Genomic DNA, 21947 nt, shown 5'->3' on the forward strand with positions numbered 1-21947 from the left:
CTCTTCTTTCAAAGTGCTCACAAATGCTAGGTTAGGGAGCTGTAATAGGTAATACAGGGCCTGCTTTTCCTTCTATGGTGGTGCAAGTCAGAATAGTACACCTGAGTCAATGGAGTTATATCAGCATGAAATGTACAGTAGAGGTAATCCATGCACATAGCCCTCATAGAAGTGAGTCTACTGAGGAGGGCTATGTGCATGGATTACCTCTACTGTACATTTCATGCTGATGTAACTCCATTGACTCAGGTGTACTATTCTGACTTGCACCACCATAGAAGGAAAAGCAGGCCCTGTATTACCTATTACAGCTCCCTAACCTAGCACTTTCCTATAGATCTCACAAGGCATCTTGGGTTCAAGTCAGTGCTGCTTTGCATCTTTTGTTGTCATTTATTCCTGTACAAAGTGGGTATAAAAAGCTCTTCTGTTCTCATTCAGTAGATTCTTCTTTTCTGCATACGTGCAACGACTAAATAAAATGCAAGAAGGCAAGAGTTATCACTGGAAACTTTGCCTTTTAATTACAGGTTCATTTCTGGGTTTTAGAAATCAAACTGCTGCTGCTTCCAAATATGCTGAGAAAGATGCCAGCTGACAAGATTAATCAATCTCTGGGATCCTCCAAGATGCCCAAAGGATTCCAGAGCAAAGTTGTAGCACCTCGCAATCCTAAGCTGGTCAGAGAGGAAGAAAAGGCTATGACTGTAAGTATTTAACCATGGCCAGAACATTTGGACATCATTAGAGTTGGTCCATATCCCTTATCTTCTCTGTATGCAAGGAGGGGGGAAGTCCCACCTCCTTTTATATTGCAACTTCATGAAGCCTCTCTGGGGTCAGCAATCAATGGATTGTACGGAATTGGAAGGAAAGGAGAACATACTATCCTTCACAAATTCTGAAGTAAAGATGATGCTGGGTAGAAGCATAGCTAGGCAGCAGTTTCCTTGGAGTGGGAATTAAAAAGACATCTTTAATTAATGCAGTGATACTAATGGATGCCAGAGCAGGAGTTTGCTCTTCAAGCTATTTGTCCTGAGAGTACTCCTGTTCGGCACTGTTGGAAGATCCATCCTTGGGGAATTCTCCTAATGCAGGGACTTCCGTAGCTGGTGTAGATACACTGACATGGCTTGATACCATTGCCTGTGGGATGCCTTGAGGGAGAGCATGTGCTAGGAGTGATCTTCAAGAGAAAATAGCATGCCTTGATTAGTGCTGCACTTTGACTATACCTAGCTGATAAAGTGCCCCTGTGAGCTTTGGATTTAGGTAAAGTGCGATCTTGGAGGCACCCATGTTTAAGCACCCCTATGCTCAAAATCTAGATGCTTCACTCTAGGAGAGCAGTTCAACTAGATCAGGTAGGCACCTAGAATCCCTATCAGTTAATAGGGAGACATAGGATCTTCTGAAAAGTGTCCCAGTTTGACCCCATATAGATGTGTTGAGGTCCTATATAGAAAATAATGAGGGAGTTGCCTCTAAAGGGAGCTCTTGAAAGTAGTCAACACAGGTGTACCTGAACTTCTGTGCCTCTCTGGAGCTTAGGTGCCAGAATTGGGCTGAACATAAGGCATCTCTGTTCACCTGTGATCCACTACATGGAGTCCCACTTCTGTGGGGAAGGTGGTGATACTGCCGCTGCCTAGCTTTTGCCAAGTACTCCAGTAGTTAGAGCATTCACCCAGGGAATAACAAGCCTGATTTATAGGCTTGCATCATACTGAGGGGATTTGAACCACTTTCTGGGTGAGTACCCTAAACACTGGTCCATGGTATGGGGTAGGTAAGGGCACCCTCCACCCCTCAAGTTGAATCTGGGTCACTCAGTGGTTAAGAGAGTCAAAGAGAGTAAGCACCAGGGAGCATGACTGTAGACTCATGGTTACAGCACTCCCCTATGAGGGGAGAATTTCAGATTCTGGTCCCTACAGCCAGTGTTATTTTTGTTTTTTAACTAATGCTTGTTTAATGCCAAAAAGAGAGACTGGCAGAAAGCAAGAGGGTGACTGACCTTGTAGTCTAGTGTTTACGGCATTCTCCACTGTAGGGGGAGAATCCTGGGTTCCAGTTTTTACTGTCAGGACTCTTCAGGTTGATCTAACCTGTACCTTCAGCTGGTCCAAGATGCAGGAGGCACAAAACTACCATAATGTCATCTTTGTTACCTCTTGAGCACTGCACCAAACTGTTTTCTACTTCGAAGAAGCACTGAGCCACTGACTTCTTATCAAGCAAATTGTGGATAAGATAAATGGCTGGTAGAATCATTTTGCCTAGCACCCACATTCCATTAAGCTAAGTGGGGCTTGTCTGAAATAAGGTAGGTATGATTTGACCCAAGACTAAGATTGTTTCAAGGTAACATCTCTTTAGACCAATAGGTTGATAAGGACAAAAAAGAGAGAAGAAAACTGCTTATTAAAATTAGATGTTTTCAACTTGAACTCTTGAGGGTTCTCACCCCATTTCTTTTATACTTTGATCTGACAGTTCCCCTGGAGACGTCATCCCTACACAGGACTCTTAGTGAGCTTTGTGTACAATGGTGTCATGGGATTTTTCTTGCTTTTCTGCTTCAGAGTGGCTTGCTTGATCCAGCAAAGTTAAAGAAAAAGTCAACTAACCAAACAAAAATAAATCCCCACACACATGTCATTTCAAATCACAACTGAAGAAGAGGCTCATGGGATGGAACCAGTTAGTCAGTGCATGTGTATTCCACTCTATATAATTAATTTACTGATTTTAAATATTTCAGTAGGCAGCTTAGAGTATTCAGGAGTATTCTAACGGCTGTGGACACAAATTATTCATCAATGGCACTTTAACAAGAAAAACCTTTCTTAATGTAAGAATTTATGTAGCTTTGGCTGCTGTTGTTTTAACTTGCAGCTGACTCCCTCTGCCTTCCTGAAGGAGATGTCTCTTACTACAGAACAGAAGCTGGCTAGCACTCATGAAATGCGACTACCCCAGATTATCAAGCTTTTAGACATGAGCGAAACCTCCCATCAAAAGGTAGCGCTTCCCTTTCTCTTTCTGTCAGTCTGTTTGAAGTGATATTTGAAGAGAGAGAGTGAATGTGACACACTTGCCCTAAACTTATTTAAATATTGCATGTAGTGGGATTTACTGTCCTCTCAAGCCACTGACTTCATTGGAGATGCTTCTGGTTTGTACTGGTGTAAGAGGCAAATTTGTTCAGTCTTCTTTGGAGTTGAAAGAGCTGGTTCTTACCTCCTTAATGCCAGTATAAATGTAAAACTTCTCATACGCAACTAATGGACTTTATGTGGATCATCTCTACTGTTCATAAATAAATCTTTTCTCTTTTAATTTTCATACTCTTGCCACTCAGAAGATCACAGCTCACTACTTTTGAGTGTTTGTTCCCAAATATTTAGGATCACACTCTGCCCTAAGGTATGTACTGAAAACTCAGAGGTGTTGTGGACATGCAACTAAAAGTAGAATTTGGCCTAACAAATGTCCTGATTGCTTGAATTTTGTAACAGCAGCTGAGTTTGTAAATACTTTAGCCTAAAAGAGCATGAAAAAATGCTAGAGGTGCTCTGAAAATTCAGTTCCCCAAATCTTTCTCCGGTTTATTAGATAATGGATAGCAGGATTGTGAAGGTTGCATGGGGAAGTTCCCCTCAGACAGCATGGATGCATGTAATTTATCAGAATGTTTAAACCTGATTTTTTAAAAGGATGACTGTATATAATACACAATCCAAATGGGGAGATTACTGAAGTAAGCTACAGAGCAGAAAATGACCATCAAGAGACTTGTAACAAATTGTAATAATTGTAATAGCACAGGAAACTTGGAACATATCAGAACAATGGGGATCCTAAAATAGCTGGCAGGACAATTTGCAGTACTCCTAACCATGGAAAAAATGATGACCTCAGTGAAATAAAAAACTTTCACTGACTTCTGTAGACTAGGCTTTCACTGCATGGGTCTAGACATAAGGGGGTCTAAAGATATGCTATGCTTGGGGAGAGCTGCCATGGAGCACCCTGCTTAATTGCTTTTGTTCTGTGCATGTCAGCTCTTGAAAATGTGGCATTGTAGCTGCCCTGAGGGCATGTCTGGCACTGCTCTTAGGCTCTGTGCCCCAGGCAGAGCCATGTTTAAGGAAAATGGCACCCTGGGCAAACTTTTATTTTGCCGCCCCTCCTCCCCCCGCTTCAGAAATAAAGCTATAATATAATTTTTTTTTATAATTTACAAAAAACCCAAAAAACAAAAGTGAAAATGACACAAAATTCAATTAAATTCAATTTTATTCAAATAATGAATGATATATGTCATAAAAATAACATTATAGCTGTGGCAAATAAACTAGGCATTAAATTAAATGCTAATAATAAATAACAATAACAAGTAAAAAACTTTGTTCACCAACTTTCTAAGACTCAGAAGATGATTCTGCATGCCTTTGCTGATATTGCTCGTGACAAGTCTACATTTTGAGCTACAAGCATTCTCGATAGACAGGATGGCCAGAAAAGATAGCCTGCCATCTTCTGTGGTCAATTGTAAATAAATTTTTATGAGCTTCAGCTTCAAGAAGCTCCGTTTGCTGCTCACCACTGATATGGGCATGGTTAACAGGGTCCTGAGTGCTATGCATATGTTTGGGAAGTTGTCATGAAGTTCATTGTTGTAAATAAATTGTATAACTCCTTGAGGAGCGTTACACTCCCTTGGAAGTAGACTTTGGAGATAGCCAAGTTCTTTGCAGAGGTCAACGCCATTAATGTCAGTGCTCTCTCCATATGTCAGCCCACAATGAAGGACTTTACAGTGCTTCTGAAAAATTCAAGTTTCAGTTTGACTTCTGGATTGCTAACTGTTTCCTTTTTACTTTCATAACTGAACTGATGCTTTTTATGATGAATATGTGGGGCTGATTTAGTGGGGCACTATATCAACACCATGACTATGCAGTTATCCTGTTTTATCCTTTGCTCTGCTTCAACCCATGTTCAGCAGGAATTGAAATGACTAGATGACTTTTCATGATGCATGATAATCTGAGATGTGCTTCCAGCCATTTGACCCCTCAAATGCTAGGGATGATTTTAGATTCAAGTTGAAGTGGTTGCAACAGAAACAAAAAACTTGTCAGTGGACTCTGAGTAAAGCAGCCAGTGCTGCTTCAGAACGTCCCTGTTTTCAAGATTTCTGTACAAAAATGTCATAGACAAATGGCAGTTTTGCTCATGCAGAAGAAAATTCATGCCCTTTACTTTTGGTGTACTGTTGCTCACTAGCAAATCTCAAATTTTCAACATTAGATTGGACCATAAAGCAGGATCAGAAATGGCATCACTAATGCCTATAATATGAATCATTTCATCACTGTTGCCAGTGGTATCATTATTATTCTGGTCCAGATGAAGAATTTCTCTTTTGTTTGGCTCTCCTTATTTCTCTCTTGATGATTCTTGGAAGGTGAATTGCGGATCACCTATGCATTTTTCATCCGATGTCTCTGACAAGACCATCTCACTACTAATGCGCGGGTTATCATTAGCAAATTTCAAGTTTTTTTCATCATGTCTGCATCATTGCAGTTATTAATTGTGCTTTTTGTTTCCTGTTCTGCCCCCCTAACATTCTCTTTTTAGGTACTTGTGACATTTTGTTTCCTTTCAAGCATCACGGCTGGTGAAAATTAAAATGTATCCTGGCACTCACTGGCATGCGCTTGCAAGAGTCACGGCCAGTGCAATGAGCATCCTGGCTCAGGCTCTGGTCCTGCCAGCACTGCCATCACTGAGCTGGTGCCCCCCTCCCCCAGGTTGTACAACTCTGGTATGTGTCGCAGGGCACCCCGGTGCCTGCTCCTAGAGAGGAGAAACTGCCAGGGAGAGAGCCCTGGCAGAGCTAATTGAGCACAGCTGCGGGTTGCCGGAGCAACTAAGGGGAGCCAGCTGGCCAGAAGGGGGCAGGGCCTGGCCCTTATAAAGCCCAGGGCCGAAGCCAGGCTAGCAGTTCTCTGCCAGCAGCCTGGGAGGCAGGAGCTCTGGGAGTGAGGATGTGGAAAGGAGCCTAGTAGCAAGTACCATTGTCATATGGAGCAATGTTGTTATGGCCATAGGGCTTTGGGTTTGAGTTACAGCCAGACGGCTTGAGCTTGCATTTGTGTTACAGCCTAGGGGCTTGTGGTTTTGCTTTGACGTTGTGTTAGTACACCGGGAGGCTTGGGTGAGGCTGTAGGGGTTGGAGGAGGCCTCAATCATGGGGACCCCAGAGAGTGTGGGGTGCCCTAGTGCCAAGAGGGCGCGTTGACCTCAATCGTAGGTGCCTCATAGGGACCCCATAGGGGTGGGGTGCCCTAGCGCCGGTGAGGGCGCGGTCTAGCGCCAGGAGGGCGCATCATTCTTACAGCGCCAGTGAAGGCGCAGCTGGCACGCCAGTGCAGGAGCAACCGGCGGCGAGGAGCGCGGCCAGTGGGTCGCGGGCGCAACCAGTAGGTTGCAGATGGGGGACATAGACCCCGGATTGCGTGCGGGGTACATAGACCCCAGCCCCAGAGCGAGGGGTGATTTCATTGAGAAGCCCAGGGGGGCATGGCGAGCCCCACAGAGGGGGAGCGCCACATTGTATTATTGAGAAGCCCTAGAGAGGGGCAACACGGAGCAGCCCTAAGGAGGGGCCATACTGAGGAGCCCTAGAGCGGGGCCATATTGAGGAACCCGAGACGGGCATAGCGAGCCCGGCCGCAGGCTAGTGCGGCAACACCCCTCAGACCGAGGCAGGGTGCTGCGGTTGCCCCCGAGAAGACAGGGAATAGCAGCGCGGTGAGCCGGGGTCAGAGAGGGTATCCGTGCGGTTGGCCAGGGAAGGGCTGGGGCCCGCTAGAGAGTTCCTGAGCGGGACCACACCGTCAGGGAAGGCCCGAATGGGCTAGATCATAGAGGAGGCCCGGGAAGCGGGTGTGCAGACCTAATAACGTCCATTACATCTGCGAGGCTTGTGGCGTGGTATTAGGGGCTGGTAGGAGCCACGCATAGCCCATAAGGCTAGGGTGTCCGAGGAACACCCACCGTATCGGGAGACCCCCAGGGGTCCCGGAACACACGAGGACAGAGGTCCCGAGTAGCCGTGCCCAGGGAAGACACAAGGCAGCCTCCCAATCATATGTTCCAACAAGACGTGGCGGGCGAGAACTAGAGGGTGACTTGGGCCGGCCTGACACGGAGCGAGGGACCTCAAGGAGATCACGGCCCTCCTGAAGGACCCCGCCGTGACAGTATGCATTACTATTCAGCTGGAATCCTGGTTTTCTCTGTTTAGAAATCCCAAATTCTCTGATTAAAAGCCCTCCAAATTATCTGATACCCCCCCAAAATCTGTGTTTTTCTGTGATTAAAATGAAACACCACTATATATATATATATATATATATATATAATATAGGTATCAGTTGACCACAATGTTTTATTGATATATTTACAATTTTAAAGCAATTTCAAAGCCTAACAGTGCCTCAATCACTATAATACATTCTAAGTACCTATATATTTTGATGTTTGATTTTGTTCTTTTCAGCTGTAGAAAATCAGAGCTTTCCCTGCCCCCTTTGCTCAATAGAACACAGGTCCAGCTGTAGCTGTTCCCCACACTGCTTTGTGGCACTGAGCAGTCTTGATATGCCAGTGCCCTGCCCATGCTGGTGCCCCTCACTCCTAACCCACTGCCTCCCTAACCCTGCTGGTGCCCCTCCTTCCCAGCCCACAGCCCTCTGATTCTGATGGTGTCTCTCACTCCCAACACAGCTCCCTGGCTCTGTCAATGACTCTCATTCCCAACACAGCCCCCTGGCCCTGCAAGTGCCCATCACTCTTGATTCACAGCCCCTTGGCCCTGCCAGTGCCCTTAACTCCTGAACCACAGCCCTCCCTGTCTCCCTCACTCCTGACCTACAGGCTCTCCATGCCCCCAGCCCCCCAGTGTGTGAGAAAGGGAGTGTGTGTGTGTGTGCGCGCACAGGTGACACATGGTGGGGGCAGGGGGGTAGAGGCAATGTGGTAGGGGAAAAGTGGGGGCATGTGCCCCCTGACATTTCTGTTCCCACACCTGGGCGTGATGCTGCAGCTGGGCTGCACCAGCTCCAGGCAGAATCAGCCTCCATGGCCCCACAGATGAGATCTGGTATGGGAGGGAGTGCTGCACTGCCATGGTTCTGCTGCCATGCCTCTCTTTGGAGGCCAAGTTCCTCCATTGGTGCCCGGCAAGCAGGGGGTACCTCACCTTGGCCATGGTGGCATGGCACTCCCTCCTGTGCCAGGACCCACCCCCTGGGCCACGGAGTTGGCTCCTTCCTGGAGCTGGTCTGGCCTGGCTGCAGCCCCGCACCCCACTGTGGACGCAGAACTCTTGGGGGCATGTGTGCCCCCCCACTACACTGCCTTTGTGCCCCTGCTACATGTCACCTGCTCTCCCCTACCCCCAACATGTCATCTTTGCCCCCCTCCTCCACCCGCATAGACTTACCTGGAGGGAGCTGCAGGAGCTGCTGTCCACCACCCTACCTGGCTGCCATATGCATTGCAAGCACATGGTACTCCCACATTCTCCCCTCAGCCCCAAGCAGTCCCTTGCAGACTGGAATGCTGCCAGGCTACAAGGGGAAACCACAGGTTCCCTGTGCTGTTCTCCTTTAAAGGAGAAATTTCACATTTTTCTTAATTAAAGGAGAAAATTGGCATTTTTCCATAGCAAACAGAAAACCCAGATTCCTGCTATTCAGGCAGCTAAGGGAGTTAATGGGCTGTTAATGACCCTTCGTTCTTAACTTCATGAGTAACAATCATCAGGCAATAATCATCAGGTGTTAACAATCATCAGGTGTTAACAATCATCTCCCTTAGCTGTCTGAATAGTAATACCAGAGCTGCATCATGCTGCTCTACTCCTGCCTCTACCTGCAGAGCTGCACCATGCCACTGGCACCCACCTGGCCAGGTTGGCTCTGGCCGCAGGCATGGTTGTGGCATGTACTCATGGCCACTCTGAGATGTCTATATTCCTTCTTTCCTGGGAGCTGGTGTGTGTGCAGTAGAGACAAGAGAACCAGATATATTCCTGGATATAGTGTGGAGGTAGTATACGGAACCCCTAAGTATCTCAAGTTTATGAGTTTAGGATGTTTCTGATCAGATTACAGAGATTTGGGATTTGCTTCAAGGGCAGGTATGAACACAAGCAGATTGGAAAACAAGGCTAAGCTGAGAAGAATCTCTTTGCAATAATTTGTGCCCCTTGGCCCCTGAAACCTGAGCTCTCTATGTTATTACACATTTCTGGGATGTTCAGTAGGGCTGCATGAAGCTTCAGTTCCTGATTCGATTCGGCGGAGATTTGGCCTGATTTGGTGGCTGAATCTCCAAATCCAATTTGAACCAGACGATCCTTTCATCTTTCCAAATTGAATTGGAACCCTTTGAATTGATTCAGAAAGATTCAGAGATTCGGACATAGAGACAGCTTTAAATGTTTTTTCTACATACCTCTAGGTAGCGGGGGCTCACAAGTGCTGTGATGCTGGAGCACATGGAGTGTCCCACAGGAGCATGGGGGGCTCCCCAGTGTGCTCTGCAGCAGACCCGGAAGTGGACCAGAAGCACTTCCAGTCCACTTCTGGGTTCACAGGGAGCATGCTGGGGGGCCCCATGTGCCCCCTTGGCTCAGCAACCTGGGCCTCTTGGGTCTGGGGTCCCCCTGTGGGTGATCACCAAGGTGGGAGGCGCAGGGGGGGCCCAGCATGCTTCCCGGCAGACCCAGAAGTGGACCAGAAGTAGTTCTGGTCCACTTCCGGGTTCGCTGCCAAGTATGTGGAGGGCCCCTCAGCAGTCCCGTGGAATGCTCCATGCGCCCCAGCATCGCAGCATTCACGAGCCATGCCTGCTACCTGAAGGTACGTAGAAAAAACATGTAAAGCTGTGTCTCTGTCCAAATCGCTGATTCTCCAATTCAGCATCGAATCTTCAGATTCGGATTCAGCTGAGTTGAATCAGGGACAGTGATCTGAATCAACGAATTGAATCACTGTCCCTGATTCAGGCCGAATCCTAATCAAATAGGGCCCGCTTCGCACACCCCTAATGTTCATGGAATAAATTAAAACAAACTTTGAAAGAATAAAATAGAGTACTTGTTTCTTCAATTTAAAACTCTTCAAAAAAATGTATAAAGTTTTATCCTTGTTCAAGGTCTTCAAAGATACCAAGGTCATGTTAATCATGTAGTTTTCTCCTTTATCATCTTTGGCATAAATCTGATGATCTATGACATGTTTCTCTTTTTTTTTTTTTTTGGCCTTTTTTACAGACGATGAAATTCTCAAGTCACTAGTATAGTAAACTCCCTGTTATCTGCGATTTTACTAACCAAAATGCTCCATTAACTGGAATTTCAGCAGCAGGACACACATGGCGCTGCACTGTGCCCTGCCACTTCCCTGCCTGCTGCGCCGCTTTCTTCCCTGGCTGCATGCGCACCCCTCACCCTTGTTGCAATAGCCTGCAGCTGGGCTGCCCTGGCATTTGAGGGCAGGGGGGAGTGGTGGCTGGCCAGACATGGAGGTGGGGACACCCAGCCCTGGCACTGGCACCTCCTGCCCTGTCTGGGGTCAGAGCCAGGAGCCCCTCATGGCTGAGCAGCAGCTCCAGCCCCATGGGCCCATGCAGAGTGGCTGGGTACAGCACCGACCGCAGGGAGTGGGGCTGGGCTCTCTTGTTTGCCCCTCCGGCATGGCTTGCAGCACCCAGGACAAGACTGCTGCCAGGGTGCAACTGGGACCCGCCTGCCCTAGGAGCGATTCCTGTGGCCCCTCCTGCCCTGCCTAAGGTTAGAGCCAGGAGCCCCACACCCTGGGCAGTGGCTCCAGTAACCCCCCCTGGCCCTGTGCAGCTGCCACCAGCCCCCACTCTCCCTCCTTTCCCCTGCTCCAAGTCTGGCTGGAAACCCTGTGCCTCAGGTAACTGACACTTTTTTAGCTTACCGGCACCTCACATTCCCCACTCATGATGGATAACAGGGATTTTACTCTATCCTAGTGCCTTTATATCAGGGAGAGAGCAGGAAATAAAGCTTATGGGTAAAATGCATTCCAGGAATATCTCCACTAAAGTCCTGTTTTAAGTTAATTGACCTTAGTTGCTCCTTGGCAAGTGTTTTCCTCTGCTTTTATACCATTGCTCATATAGATGTTCTAAACTTAACCCTGCTAAAGAACAATGTAGAGTTGTCATTCATGACCCATCAGTTCCAATATACGTTTGATTAAACAGTGTTTGTTTCTGCATCTTCAGTTCTCAACAGTTGATGTGGACCAAAGCTTGTTTCAGCCATTTCCATCAGAAGTGGTATTTCAGAACTATACCCCTTGTGAGATCTACGAAGTACCTCTGATTCTGAGGAACAATGACAAGGTAATGTGACTGTTTGGGAGAAATCCATGGGGTGGTCTAATTCACGTAGGTTTTTATATTGCACTGATCACTGTACCATTAGCTCAGTGTTGGAGCACAACTCACAATCAGATGCTTCCAGGAAAGCTGCTAGCATCTGTTTTTCCAAGGTGACTATAACCTAACAATCTAATTTGAGCATCTGGGTGCTTAATGCTTCAATGGAGAGCTTCCATGTTTTAAAACTTTGATTAGCTTGTGGAAAGGGCTTTTGTAGCACTGTATTACATACTCAGATGTCTAACTGATGCATTTACATGCATATATGACAAATGACTTTTAAAGGCCTTGTGTGTGGTTTGACCCTGAAAGTCAAGGTTTTTGTAATGACCAGAAGTAACCTTTCTAACTCATCTGACTTCCTTTTGAGGATAGACTTGGGGAGGCGCAGCTCTTTATAAAGTTCTAAATTAGGTTTACTAGGCTTTGTGTTGGATAAGGCTGAAATCTCTTGTGCATACTCTTTGTCTCCACTGAGAACTGTTTCTCCCTGCACCAGCACTGGAATAGGCCCCAGGGCTAAGAAATTAATCCTAGGTTTGGGATCTAATCTAGGATCCAGGAAGAGGTGACTTGTTTCTCAAGGTTAGCGGTAGCTACACAGAAATAAAGGCATTTATAGAGTGATGGTGCCTCCCTGTTTCTTTGAAGTGCCTGGTCCTGTGATGTGCTAGAGAACTATTTACATGTCTTTTTAGGTTTATCTCTTCCCAGTAGAGTAATGAAGGGGTGAGGGAGTTGGACACAACTGGGGCACTAGTCTTGGTTGCTGACCCAGGGCTCGGGTGGTGGGGGAGAGGCACAGAAGTACCTGGCTGTGCTGCCAGCCCAGTGGCCGCTGCACCACTGGGGAGATAATCACTAATGCTTTCCCATGCACAGGTGCAGCTCAGGGTTCTCAAGCACCCAGTTATACCTCTGTCTTTCTTCAAGGTTCATACTGGTCTTCACAAAAAAACCAAGGCATCTCAGGCTTGCCATGTTATGAATTGAAAGAGCAGTCTCATACTTACTGATGATACTGACCCTATTATCACGCTTATGCTTGGATCACATTAGCATTTGGCTACAGCAGAAGGGTTCTTCTCTCTGAGGTGAAATTTTTGATGGTGGAGATGGGTTCTTGTTAGAGGGAGCCTCCCTCTTTCCTTAAGTACCATTCATTGAATGGGACTATTCCCAGGGAATTAGCCTCAGTTAGGACAATGTGTGGGGTGCACATTCAATGGACAGCCAAGTGCCTAAGATAGGGTCAGATTGTTCTGGGTTGTACACTATGTAGGCTTCCTTATCCTTGAGATGTCCTCAGAAAAACAGAAAGGGATTTGTGACTGGAAGGTTCAAATACGGTCAGCCAGGGCCCCTTTGTTGCCTTCAGCTTGTACATAGTATGTCTGCTCAGATCACACCCAGTGTGTGTCCACTGCACTTCTTGCCTACTATGTGGTGGATTATTTTGAACACAGGAATGTGCCTCCATTAAAAACTTTTCCTTAGGTTTATCCTTTGGACACCAACCTCCTTGTGGGGTCCCACCAGTGTGTGTGGAGTCACTAGTTCACTATGCTGTTGTGGTTCCTATTGGGAAGCCCTCTGGGCCACTCATCTCAGCTCTGCTAGGAACAAGTTTGCTTGAATGAGGTGTGTGCTGGCATGGATCCTTGGGGAAAAGACAACAGGGAGGAGGAGGAAAAGGGAGCTGACTTAGAAAGCGTTCCAGGAGAGAATATTGTATGCCCAAGGGTTTTGCTTGACATCTAGCAATAAATATGCTAGGAATAGAGAAGGGTCATTGTGAAAGGACACAGAAGTGTGAAAAGTAATCAGAGATTCAGTACTGTAAGAAAAAAACATATTAGCAATTAAAATTTAAGGTACAGGGGAGGATAGGAAAGTATATAAGACAAAGGGGAAAAAGCATAAAGGAGTATATGCCTTCAACAATGTAATTGTAAGAGAAAATAAACTAGGGAGCCTGCCACAAAATAATGATTCACAAGAAGCTCTGCATCTGAAGAAGGAGCAAGAGTTCATGGAAGGACTCATAGCACCTCCTGAAAGTGTTGAAGTAATTTGAAAGATGCCACACAGAATGGGAAATGGTTTGCTGACAAGGATGGGTGGAGGAACTGAGTACTAGGCAGTATCCCAGGAGAAGAAAAAGATACTGTAAGCAGTTCAGTCACCTTGTTTAACTGCATTTTCGTGGTGATGGAATAATGGAAATATAGCAGTGTTACAGCACAGGTTCTCAGACCGTGAGGGCCCAGTTTGGTGGGAATTCACCATGAAATGCCTTATCATATTTAGCACAATCTTGGATATTTTTTCCTGTACTGAGAGTCTCAGTGTAGTGCACATATTTGCTACAATCTCTGCTTAAGTTTTTTTTTTAATCCCCTCTCTGCTGCATTTCCCACCACTAGTGGTCCTTCAAATCACAGGCATTCCCTTGTATTGGAATGATGACGGAGATGGGGCAGTAAGTTACGTTGATCCTTTCCATCCACCAAGGATCACAAAAAGTTAACTTACTGTATTCCTGCCTCTTCGGGTAGAAAAAAATCTGCATACATCTTTTTTAAGCTTCCACTAACTTACTGAACTTCTCCAGTTGAACCTTGGAATGCATATACTTTGTGAGTGAGAGACTGTGAATGAGACAGTGGAACTGTTGATATTCCAAAATGAACTTGTTCTTGGAGCTTGTCAGCACCAGTGCAAAAGAACACAACGTGATCCTGATATCAAGTGTAACATTCCTAGAGAAGACTCTATTTTCATCCCTTCAAAATTTTAATATCACTAAGATGTGCATGTTCAACACCTAAAAAAGATGCTCCTTCATTTTCTTTTTGCTCTGTTCAGTGAACACTATTCATTGTAGAACAGCAGTACTTCATTTCAGCACCTAGTGTATATGGACTTCTCTCTCCAGTTCTCCTATAACTGAATTTACATCAGTGGTTCTCAACCATTTTGGACTCTGTAACAGAGCACCCTGTGCTCTGTTGCTGTCAGGGGCCTGAGCAGCAGCCAGGCAGCCCACAACTGCCTGTGGTCCTAATCGGGTAGGGTTGCCTGATTGGAGAACAAGCAGGATGAATTAGCGCTCCTGCTTGCACTAAACACCTATGACTTAGTGGGGCTAACAGAGACCTGGTGGGATTCATCCCATGACTGGGCGGTACATATTGAGGGCTATAGATTGTATAGAAAGGACAGGTCGGGGAAGAATTGGGGGGGGGGGGGGGGTTGCACTTTGTCAGTGAGCAATATACATCAACCCTCATCAAGACAGAATCTGAGGTTGAGGAAGTAGAAGGATTGTGGGTTAGGCTACATGGGGGGCAAGGAGAAAGGGATTTGGTGGTAGGGGTCTGCTACAGACCCCCACACCAAAGGGAAGAAATAGATGCGGGGCTCCTGAGGCAACTCTCGGAGACCATAAAAGCTAAAGAGGCGGTAGTCATGGGGGACCTAAACTACCCAGACATCTTCTGGGAGACACAGACAGCAAGGTCCCATCGCTCACGCAGATTTCTAACCTGTATACAGGACCTCCACCTGACACAGGAGGTGCATGGTCCCACTAGGGGGAATGCCATACTGGATCTGGTATTGGCAACAGGAGATGACATGATAGGGGACCTCCAGATCAGTAGCCATTTGGGAGACAGTGATCACCTTATAATAGAATTCAACATAAAACGGCGAGTGGGTAAGGTAACTAGTAGGGTGAAAGTGCTAGACTTTAGGAAAGCTGATCTCAATGCACTCAGGCAATTAGTCAAGGAAGCACTGCAGAGTAGGAGTTTTGAAGGGATGGGAGCCCAAGAAGGGTGGCTGTGCCTAAAGGAAACAATCCTTCGGGCACAAAGCAAGACGATCCCCGAGCGAGGCAAAAAAAGGGAAAGGGGCCAGAAGGCTTCCATGGCTGACCAGAGAAATCCAGGGCAGCCTAAGGGCCAAAAGGGGAGCACATAAAAAGTGGAAACAGGGTGAGATCACTAAAGATGAATATACCTCCTCTGCTCGTGCTTGTAGGGAGGCAGTTAGGCGGGCCAAAGCTACCATGGAGCTGAGGATGGCAACCCAAGTAAAAGACAACAAGAAATTGTTTTTTAGATATATTGGGAGTAAAAGGAAGGCCCATGGAGGAATAGGACCACTGCTAAATGGGCAGAAACAATTGGTGACAGATAGGGGGGACAAGGCTGAACTCCTCAACGAGTTCTTTGCCTCAGTGTTCCTAAGTGAGGGGCACGACAAGACTCTCACTGGGGTTGTAGAGAGGCAGCAGCAAGGCGCCAGACTTCCATGCGTAGATCCTGAGGTGGTACAGAGTCATTTGGAAGAACTGGATGCCTTTAAATCGGCAGGCCCGGATGGGCTCCATCCGAGGGTGCTGAAGGCACTGGCCGACATCATTGCAGAGCCACTGGCGGGAATATTCTAACGCTCGTGGCGCACGGGCCAAGTCCCGGAGGACTGGAAGAGGGCTAACATGGTCCCCATTTTCAAAAAGGGGAGGAAGGAGGACCCGGGCAACTATAGGCCAGTCAGTCTCACCTCCATCCTTGGTAAAGTCTTTGAAAAAATTATCAAGGCTCACATTTGTGAGAGCCCAGCAGGGCAGATTATGCTGAGGGGAAACCAGCACGGGTTTGTGGCGGGCAGATCGTGCCTGACCAACCTAGTCTCTTTCTATGACCAGGTTACGAAATGCCTGGACACAGGAGGAGGGGTGGATGTCGTATACTTAGACTTCAGGAAGGCCTTCGATACGGTATCCCACCCCATACTGGTGAACAAGTTAAGAGGCTGTGACGTGGATGACTGCACAGTCCGGTGGGTGGCGAATTGGCTAGAGGGTCGCACCCAAAGAGTCGTGGTAGATGGGTCGGTCTCAACCTGGAAGGGTGTGTGCAGTGGGGTCCTGCAGGGCTCGGTCCTTGGACCGATACTCTTTAATGTCTTCATCAGCGACTTGGAGGAGGGAGTCAAATGTACTCTGTCCAAGTTTGCAGATGACACAAAGCTATGGGGAGAAGTAGACACGCCGGAGGGCAGGGAACAGCTGGAGGCAGACCTGGATAGGTTGGACAAGTGGGCAGAAAACAACAGGATGCAGTTCAACAAGGAGAAATGCAAAGTGCTGCACCTAGGGAGGAAAAATGTCCAGCATACCTACAGCCTAGGGAATGACCTGCTGGGTGGCACGGAAGTGGAAAGGGATCTTGGAGTCCTAGTGGACTCCAAGATGAACATGAGTCAGCAGTGTGACGAAGCCATCAAAAAAGCCAATGGCACTTTATCGTGCATCAGCAGATGCATGACGAATAGGTCCAAGGAGGTGATACTTCCCCTCTATTGGGCGCTGGTCAGACCGCAGTTGGAGTACTGCGTGCAACTCTGGGCGCCACACTTCAAGAAGGATGCAGAAAACCTGGAGAGGGTCCAGAGAAGGGCCACTCGTATGGTTAAGGGCCTGCAGACCAAGCCCTACAAGGAGAGACTAGAGAAACTGGACCTTTTCAGCCTCCGCAAGAGAAGGTTGAGAGGCGACTTTGTGGCTGCCTATAAGTTCATCACGGGGGCACAGAAGGGAATTGGTGAGTATTTATTCACCAAGGCGCCCCCGGGGGTTACAAGAAACAATGGCCACAAGCTAGCAGAGAGCAGATTTAGATTGGACATTAGGAAGAACTTCTTCACAGTTCGAGTGGCCAAGGTCTGGAACGGGCTCCCAAGGGAGGTGGTGCTCTCCCCTACCCTGGGGGTCTTCAAGAGGAGGTTAGATGAGCATCTAGCTGGGGTCCTCTAGACCCAGCACTCTTTCCTGCTTATGCAGGGGGTTGGACTCGATGATCTATTGAGTTCCCTTCCGACCTTAACATCTATGAATCTATGAGAACAGGGCCCAGCTGATGGATATAAAGGCTGGATCCCTGAAGTGCAGGGCAGCAGTCTGCTGCCAAGAGATGGAGAGTCAACACCGGCTGAGCTGCTGCTCAGCACAACTTGGAGGTAAGGGCTGGGGCTATGGGGAAGGAGGAGGCCCCATGGTCCTGGGCATGACCTGAGACTGCACCCTGCCAGGAAAGGTGGCCTGGTGAAACTACCTGTGGTGGGGTAGCTCCCCAGAAATGCCAGGCCAGTTACTTTCCCAGTGACAGGTGGGTAGGGGTGCCAGAAGACGTCAGCCTCCACATCCCTGGTTGGTGAGACCTGAAACAGGGGGAGCCCAGGGTCACTGCGAGCACTGAGGCAGGGCCCAGGTTGGTGGAGAAACCTGCAGCAGTGCCCAGTCTCGCAGGAGAGCCTGAGCACATTAGGGAGCCAGGAGTTAGGCTTCAGAGGGGATGGGGCTTGGAGCCCTAGTCCTATTGTGAGGAGCTTAGGCCCAGTGAGGGGGCTTGGGGCCCAGAGATACAGAGTGGGTGATGCCAGGGGACAGGGCTTGAAGCCTGGGGATGGGACTTGGAGCCTGAGGACAGGGCTTAGAGCCAGGTGAGGTTTGTGGCCTGGGGACAGGGCCTGGAGCCAGATTATGGGGCTAGTAGGCCCAGGGATGAGGCCGGGTATTAGGCCGTAATGATGATGAGGCTGGGTGTTAGGCCAAGAAACATTTGCGAGGCATGGGACACATCAAGGGGAGGTCAGAGTGAGTACAGAGGCCCTTCTCATCAGGACATGTATAAGGCAGCCTCCCACCTGATTAACATCTGATAATCAGGAACATCAAGGCATGGCAGTAGAGCCAAGCCGGTGGCTAGCCTGGAAGCAAGTGGGTAGGCCTACTTTGATATCAGCCCTGGGATGCCCACTTGTTACAGACTCTAAGCAGCACTTGTTAGATTCAAGGAATCCCTCTATAACTTTTGTGAATTGAATGGCACTGTTTCAAAAACTAAATTTATATATTAAGTGCTTCCCTCCTGCAGAGGGTCTCAGCAGTGGGGATGGGGGACCAGCCAGGCAGGGACAAGCCTGAGTCTGTTCTTACCTGTTTAGTTTATTTGTTTATCTCCTCACACCTTGTAGCACCCCTCAAAGAATCTGGCAGCACATCAGGGTACCTCAGCACCCTGGTTGAGAATCTCTGACTTATAGCTAATTATAATACAGCGAAGCCTGTGATTATAACTTTGATGTGCTTAGTATAGTTCAAGTATAGCCTCTGTAAGCTTTAAATGTAGAAGTAGAATGCTATATTCTGTCTCTATTGCTGCTATTTATACATTATCAAACTGTTTTTCTGCCTATTCCTTGCTCTTGCTTTCTCTAGCTATTTTTCTGAGAGGTGCTTTCAGATACTTTAATGGTGGATCCAGCAGAAAAATGAACATATGCTGTCATTTCTGTATATGATGACAAAAGACTTCTGTGCATAACAAAAAATTAACTTCTGGAACTTACTGTCATAAGTATTACTGAGGCTAAGAGCTTTGAAGAATTCAGAGCAATATAGATTGACAATGAAAGTGACTGTGAGTGACTGGTTACTGGATGCCTGTAGTTGGACTGTCAGGCTAAGCTGGTTTGGAAATCTGTATGTTCCTAAGTCTTAATTGGTTTATGTACACCTGCAAAGCACCCTCAGCTTGTTAATTAAAAATGTCCAGTTAAGCTTCTCAGCTATAGATTTGGTATTTTAGACATGATGCCTATGTACCAGTAAATACCTGTTTGTTTTCAGTTTGCTTCCAGTATTCTGAAGGGCAACACTTACTGCAATATGCCCTGCAGGGATTCCAATGTGTTGACAGGATACCCAGAAATCTGGCTTCACTGAGCTGTAACAGCTGTCTGGTTATTAGCTCACTAAGCAGTAAAACCCTCTGAAGAGTTCAGGTTTAGTTGTAATAATAAAACTACTGTACAAGTCACTGATGATAGCATATCTTCAGGCAGAAAAAATACAGAAGTTGCATTCCCCCTAAAGCATAGAATTAACAGATAGGCATGGCTTAGGAGTATGAGGAAAGAACAGACTTGCTTTTTATCACATGGGGTAGTTAGTAGCTCTCTTACAGATTTCCTCTTTTTGAGGGTTTGGGACTGTCCTTTCTGGATTCTCTTCAGTGACTCCTTCAGCAACTCTTCGCTGTCTCATTCTCCTGCTCTTCTGCTGTCCCTCTGTGGCTCCCCAGGATTCTCTTACTTCCTTCATTTTTCCAGTGCTTCTTATTTTTAGATGAACTCACTTGCTCTCACAGCTGCCGTGCTTATACTGATAAATCCTAGGTCTTCTCCTTTCCCTAGCTTGCTGAGCAGTCTCTGTGGTGACATCTCACTAACAGCTCACACAACAGGTCAGATGTTTAATTTCTCCCTTTCCATGTACTTCCATCTCTGAGTCTCAAAGCTCTTTGTAAAGGCAGAGTAAGTAACTTCAGCACCATTTGATGGTCAGGGAAATATCATTCTCTTGGCCATTCCATGTGAATTGCATGATCACATCATTTTGTATATCTCCTGTAGGTTCCACGGCTGGTGAAAGTTGTTCTGGAGAGCTCACCTTATTTTAAAGTGATCAGCCCCAATGACATTGGTCACAAAGTGGCACCAGGGATGCCGTCAACATTTCGCATCCTCTTCACACCTGAGGACAACAAGGTAATGCTGCCAACTTCAAGAGGTCAGTGCCAAAGCATTGACTTTGAGAAAGGAGGTTTTTAATAGTATTATCAATTATATATAACTTTTCTGACTTCTGCCAGGTTACTCTGGTCCCAATTCTTGGTAAGTAGGTCCTAAGTATGCTTCAGCCACTACTCCTTGGTAAAAATTATACTTGAATAGACTGAATGTTCTTCTTACACTTTGGTCTGTGGTCTACTGACTTATTTCATCCTCTAACACCCACGCATTTAAGATGGAACTTCTGCCATCATCTGTGGAAGACAGGATCTCTCAAAATCCCTTGGGTCTCTATTAAATGATAGCCCTTGTGTTGGTTGGTTGGTTTCTAAGCTTTCTGGTTGACTGTGCATTTCTGAATTTACTGAGGCAGATATAAAGATTAATGTCTAAGTTTTCTAAAGTATCCTGTCATTTTTCAGGGATTCAACTTGAGATTTCTGAAAAGAATCCAGTTTCCAATAGATGGAAGGTCAACGTTTTCTGAAAGCATTTCCTTGAAGGTGTTTCATGTAGCACATCCAAAAATTGGGGCATGCAAATCCTTGATACCTAAGGTCTTTTTAGAACCAACCCTTGCACCATTGGAATGTAGTCTACATGCCATGGTTTCAGAATAACTAAACTAAATGATCAGAGTAGGAGGACCATTGCTATAGACAACCCAGTACTCTGGAACTAGATTGCTATTTGATAGACCACTTATAGGAACTGCATTGTGGTCACATTTCTTATCTATACATATGGGAAGGAAAACACACATATAGATATCCGGTTATTATAAGAATACCATAGGAATGTAAAAGACTAGGGAAACAATAGTCTTCATTTGTCTTCCAACAACCAATATCTCATCCTCACTTTGACTTGGGGAAAAGAAACTGATTACTTTTTAAGGAAACTCTGTTTTTAGGCCTTACAGCTCTGCTTTCCCTGTAGATATTAGCCTGCCTAAATTCCAACTGCCAGTCTGTGAAAGGAAGCACTATATCTGTGGCAGAGAGCCAGCTTGGCACAGACAAATTGAGCAGTAGATGCTTTTAACTCTGTGGAGCTTGGTGTGCTGCAGAAGGCTTAGTGGGACTTGCATCTGAATGATTCTATACAGAAATAAATGGAAATATACAATCTGCACTGCCATTTTATTTCTCTCATACACGTGTTGTGCAAATTCCAGTGTTTCTCACATAGCAGGGGGCAACTGAATAGAGACATTTCTTAATGCTGGTGTGGCTGTATCCATTAGCATTGTATCCATTAGCATTGTCAGGGCATGCCTACTAGGGTGGTGCAAACTTTGGTCCCTGATTTGGTTCGGCAGAGATTCGGCCCGATTCGGTGGCCAAATCTCTGAATCCAAATCGAATCAGGAGACCCATTAATCTCTCTGAATCAAATTGGAACTCTCTAGATAGCAGGTGGCTTGTGAATGCTGCGATGCTGGGGTGGATGGAATGTCCATCCCAGAAGCACAGGGGGTTCCCCAGCACTCTCGGCAGCAGATCTGGAAGTGGACCAGAAGCACTTCCAGTCCACTTCCGGGTCTGCCTGGGAGCATGCAGGGGGAACCCCTGTGCCCCCCTGGCTCAGCGACTGGTGCCTTCTGGGTCGGGGGGGCACCCAGGGTCCACCCATGGCCAATCACTGAGCCAAGGGGGCGGGGGGAGGGGGGGAGGCGCTCCAGTGTGCTCCCTGGCAGACCTGGAAGTGGACCAGAATTACTTCCAGTCCATTTCCAGATTCACTGCTGAGCATTTGGGGGGTCCCCCTGAACTCTTGGTGGACACTCCATCTGC

The 21947-nt window shown here is 46.9% G+C and overlaps 1 protein-coding gene across 2 annotated transcripts in view; it reads left to right on the top strand.

Annotated features, from left to right (window-relative positions):
- Positions 1-21947, top strand: part of HYDIN (HYDIN axonemal central pair apparatus protein) — a 443140-nt gene that overhangs the window by 36106 nt on the left and 385087 nt on the right. Inside the window, exons 2-5 of one of the 2 annotated variants that reach the window (XM_059713716.1) lie at positions 550-707; positions 2902-3027; positions 11347-11466; positions 19993-20127. In XM_059713716.1, the coding sequence (XP_059569699.1) occupies positions 576-707; positions 2902-3027; positions 11347-11466; positions 19993-20127 (513 nt within the window). In that variant the 5' untranslated portion in view covers positions 550-575. Of the gene's footprint in view, positions 1-530; positions 708-2901; positions 3028-11346; positions 11467-19992; positions 20128-21947 lie in introns of both variants that reach the window. The other variant, XM_059713715.1, reaches the window with a different exon arrangement.

Source organism: Alligator mississippiensis, chromosome 10 (genome assembly GCF_030867095.1).
Source record: "Alligator mississippiensis isolate rAllMis1 chromosome 10, rAllMis1, whole genome shotgun sequence".
Classification (NCBI taxonomy): domain Eukaryota; kingdom Metazoa; phylum Chordata; order Crocodylia; family Alligatoridae; genus Alligator; species Alligator mississippiensis.